The sequence below is a fragment of the Arachis ipaensis genome, chromosome B02 (assembly GCF_000816755.2).
Source record: "Arachis ipaensis cultivar K30076 chromosome B02, Araip1.1, whole genome shotgun sequence".
Classification (NCBI taxonomy): Eukaryota; Viridiplantae; Streptophyta; class Magnoliopsida; order Fabales; family Fabaceae; genus Arachis; species Arachis ipaensis.
Genome location: NC_029786.2, coordinates 89,026,315 through 89,030,355, shown reverse-complemented (window position 1 = coordinate 89,030,355; position 4,041 = coordinate 89,026,315). Strand labels below are relative to the sequence as shown.

The window sequence follows — 4,041 nt, the reverse complement described above, 5'->3', positions numbered from 1 at the left end:
AAGCTAAACCGGCGACTGTGGGATATATTCCTGCCCCTCCGGCTGGATGAAGTCAGCTCTGCCGATTCTTGGCTCAGTGGTTCCTTTATATTACTTAAAACGCTCTGATTTCTTTGGTTGGTGCCAAACAAATCAGCATCGGAGTAAGCTCCTAATGAACGACGTTTAGAAATCCTATTGGCATAAGCAGGTGTCTCAGACACAACAGAAGAACAATCCATATCCAGACTAGCACCAGTGCTGCGTCTAACTCTTTCCAAAGATGTAAACTCAACCCCGGAACTGAGCGTACTTGAACGAGGGATTTCAGGACATACATCTTCAGCACAAACCTGATCAGGAAGGGAAATATATGACGAACTACTCTGGCTAGATTCTGAACGCTTTTCATCAGAAGATGATCTTAACTCAGAAAGCCGGAAATCATGGCAATGTTTGTGACCGTTGTTGGAATCTGACTGCTGCAACTGATCCACCTTTTTCCCAATTTCCCTGCTGCTTGAATTCACTTTCTTAGATCTTAAAGAGACCTCTTTGTTCTTTGATATTACTGCTGGCTGTCCGATATCAGAGCTTAACTTATGATGTCTTTCCTTTTTATTGCGGCTATACTCTTGCCAGCTGTTCGTATTCTGCTGAGAAATTTCTTTCGGAACATGTGAGACCCCATGGTGCCGCCTTGAATTTGAAGTGGAATTTCCATCTTGTAAAGTTCTTTTACTATGATCATTCCTCTTCCGCCTCTCAAGCGATACATCTGAATGAGTTTTGCTTAAGGACTCAAATGCCAAGGGTGCCATTCTCTGCTCATCAGTGCACTTAGTTTTGCTTCTAGAAGATCCAGATTGTCGGCCATCCGGAAAGAGAAGTTTAGAATTTCCCGGAAGGCATTCCCTATTCTTTTTAGATGGCCTGGTTCTTGAGGAAGAAGCCAAACCCTTTTTCTCATCATTTTTTTCCCTGAAACTGACACTTCTAGTAGACAATTTTGTAACTGCTCTTGATGATGATTCACTGCTACTGAATGCTGCAAAGTTGCTAGACAGAACTGGGATATGGTTGTGGTTGTGGTTCCATTTCTCGAGCCGAGACCAATCTAGAACACCAACATTGAAGGCCTTCTCCTGGGACTTGTGTCCTCTATCAGGTTGCAGGAGATAACCTGGCAAATTCGACATGTGCTTGACAAGCTCATCGCTATCAGTTGCATTTCTCTTAAAGCTCCCTCGATTCTCAATCTTCCACTCTGCATCCTTCTTCGCTTTATGCTTCATATCATGGTGTTCTGCACCAATGCTGCTCTTCAATTTCAACTTATCCTCATCCTTCGGAATTCGACTTGTTTGGGGCAACACGGAACTTTCTTTTGCGGTCTTCAAGCTGCTATGCCGTTTTGAGCTGAACTTTCTTAGTTCCAAACCAAATACCATGTCCTCAGAAGGTTTCAACAACTCATCACTTCTCTTTTCACTGAATTGCATCGCACAAACATAAACTCAAATTTTCACCAGTCACAATTCTATGCTGCAAACTAGTTCCTCACATAATATATGGCAGTTATCTGTCAAAGAAAATGTTCACAAGTGAATCAGTTCCAAAGCATATGAAATTTATGGTAAAAAATTAAAATGCTTAACAGTCTACTAAAGTTGTGGACCTAACAATCATATCACTGGATTAGCAGAACAATCTACAACATGTCTCTTAAATTAAATTGCATTTATTAACATCACTAAAGTTCATACTTCATATCTCAAAAGAAAAAAGAAACAAAAATCAGGGTTAGGACACAAGCCATGACATACTGAACTAAATTACTGATCTTTGAAGATGAAAAAAAACAAAAATGCAAATCAAATTTAAGGGAGGTACTTTGTTTTTTTTCTACCAAACACAGAATGATAGAGTAATGGGGATCCAGACAACATTGAAACATTGAAGCCACGTGAAATTGGAAACACAATTGAATGCATTGTTTCACACTAAAGGAGATGCACATAGACTTGCTAAAAACTTGTAGCATTCAATGAACAATTTTAATGAATGATGATGGATTGCAATTCCTCCCCATTCCCCAAGACAGTGACAAGTGTAGTTGAGAGTTGACTTAAAAGTCCCAATAAACCATTCATTCATCCCACCAAAAAAAAAAAAATTCTTAATTTTTTTTTCCTCCTTCCAAATTTGTTGCAATACAAAGATAAGAAAACAACAGAAAAGAGAAAACACATACCTAATAGAGAAAATCAACAACGATGTAAAACAGAACCATACATCATATCATAATATTAGGGGAAAAAGAGGGTTTTGGCATAATTGAATTCAGAAAGTGAATAGAAAAATGAACAAAAACTTAAAATAAAATAAAATCAGAAAATTAATACAAAAGTTAGAGCTCTGTTTGGCTTCCGAGAAAGATTGTAACGAGAATTTATTATTTTTTAAGGGAAAAAAAATCCTTCTACATGGAAAAACAATTGAAGCGAAACCTACATTCATAATCAAAGAAAAGAACACAAAATCACAATTATCGATTCGTTTCCTTTCAACCCAAGAGTCACTTTTTTTTCTCCTTCCACACTTCCTTCAAATAAAACAAGTAGAAAACAGACAGTGATAAAAAAAAATAATAAAATATAGCATCCAAACACGACAGTAACAGTTTTTCTTGTCAAAAAAATAAAAAAATAAAAAAAAAACTTACCAAGAGTATAAAAAGAAAGAATGGAAAGAGAGAAGAGAAGAAAGAGAAAGAATTGTGGTAATGGCGGCAATATTATGTGGAGAAAGATCCGAAACGTAACGGGAAATGGAGATTGGAAGTGAAGTGAACGTAGATTGGAAGCGAAGTAAAGAATTACTACTGAGAGAAAGAATGAATGAATGAATATGAGGACAGTGTTTTTTCTGAGGCAATCTAATCTTGTTTTGGTTCCATCATATCATCATCATTTTCGTTCTTTCTTCTCTGTTCATCTCCACATTTGTTTCTGTTTTGTTTTGTTTTTTTTTTTTTATTTTATGTTTAAGCTTTTTATTTTTATACAAAGTAAAATTCAAAAAAATAAAAATAAAACTAATTATCTAGCTATAATTTAATAAATAACTGATAACTCCAGTAGAAAGGTTAAAAATGTATTTATTTATTTATTTATTCATTACCAATATTATTCACCTTGACTAATTTAAAAACTATCAGTGAGATAGAGAATTATTGTATACGTACCAATAAAGTCCACAAACTAATATGTACATATGTAAAGATTTATAATCGGAAGTGCGTTTATATATGTAATCTTTAGAAGCAAATTTTTACCAATGTTTTATAAAAAATAAAAATAATATGTTTATTTTTATTTTTTAAGAATATAAATAATAAAATAAATTTGACTATTAGTAGTATTTACTAGCATGACAGCGAATGAGAGAGGGACTTGGCGCGCGCCAAACAGAGCCTTAAATTGAGTGGTAAGAAATAGTGTGAGAGTGAGTGAGCGAGCGTTTCGTTTTCAAAGGAAACGGTGAAAAGAAAGAACAGTGGGTCCCACAGTGGAAGACTTGTTTGGCTAACGCGAATCCCAAAGTTGGGTCCCTCCATATCTGTGTGTGTGGGACTTTCCGAATGCGACACATTTGGCATTGCATTATTCTGACCAGAAAAAATGCTATAGTTTAAATTATTTTTTGATTATGAAATTAATTCCATAAACAAAATGATTAATTATTAATTAAAAACTATAACAAGCTAATTTCGCGGGAACGGCGATCCGGATAAACCGTCGCGCAAGCCGCAAAGTGCAGTGAAAATCGCATCACATGCCACAGTTACAATTAGTCAAATTACAATTTACAAAATAGTAAAGTGGACTTGGTAAATCATTTGGAAATGAATTTAATTTAATTGTGTTTTTATATAAATTTCGTTCTTTTTTTCAAGTTCTTCTCTTCGCTTGAGTACAAATTTAATCATATTTAGTTAAAAATATAAGTATATATTTTTCACAATAGATTAAGTTCTTTTAAAGTAAAAAAAATGAAATT

The 4,041-nt window shown here is 34.7% G+C and overlaps 1 protein-coding gene across 2 annotated transcripts in view; it reads right to left on the bottom strand.

The window, feature by feature from the left end:
• The window catches only part of LOC107625647, a 4,999-nt gene extending 1,995 nt beyond the window's left edge, over nt 1–3,004 (bottom strand). Inside the window, exons 1-2 of one of the 2 annotated variants that reach the window (XM_016328340.2) lie at nt 2,705–3,004; nt 1–1,561 (exon numbers count right to left, since the gene is read on the bottom strand). The exon at nt 1–1,561 is cut by the window's left edge and continues 1,039 nt beyond it. In XM_016328340.2, coding sequence (XP_016183826.1) covers nt 1–1,481 — 1,481 coding nt within the window. In that variant the 5' untranslated portion in view covers nt 1,482–1,561; nt 2,705–3,004. Of the gene's footprint in view, nt 1,562–2,493; nt 2,649–2,704 lie in introns of those variants that run through there. The other variant, XM_016328342.2, reaches the window with a different exon arrangement.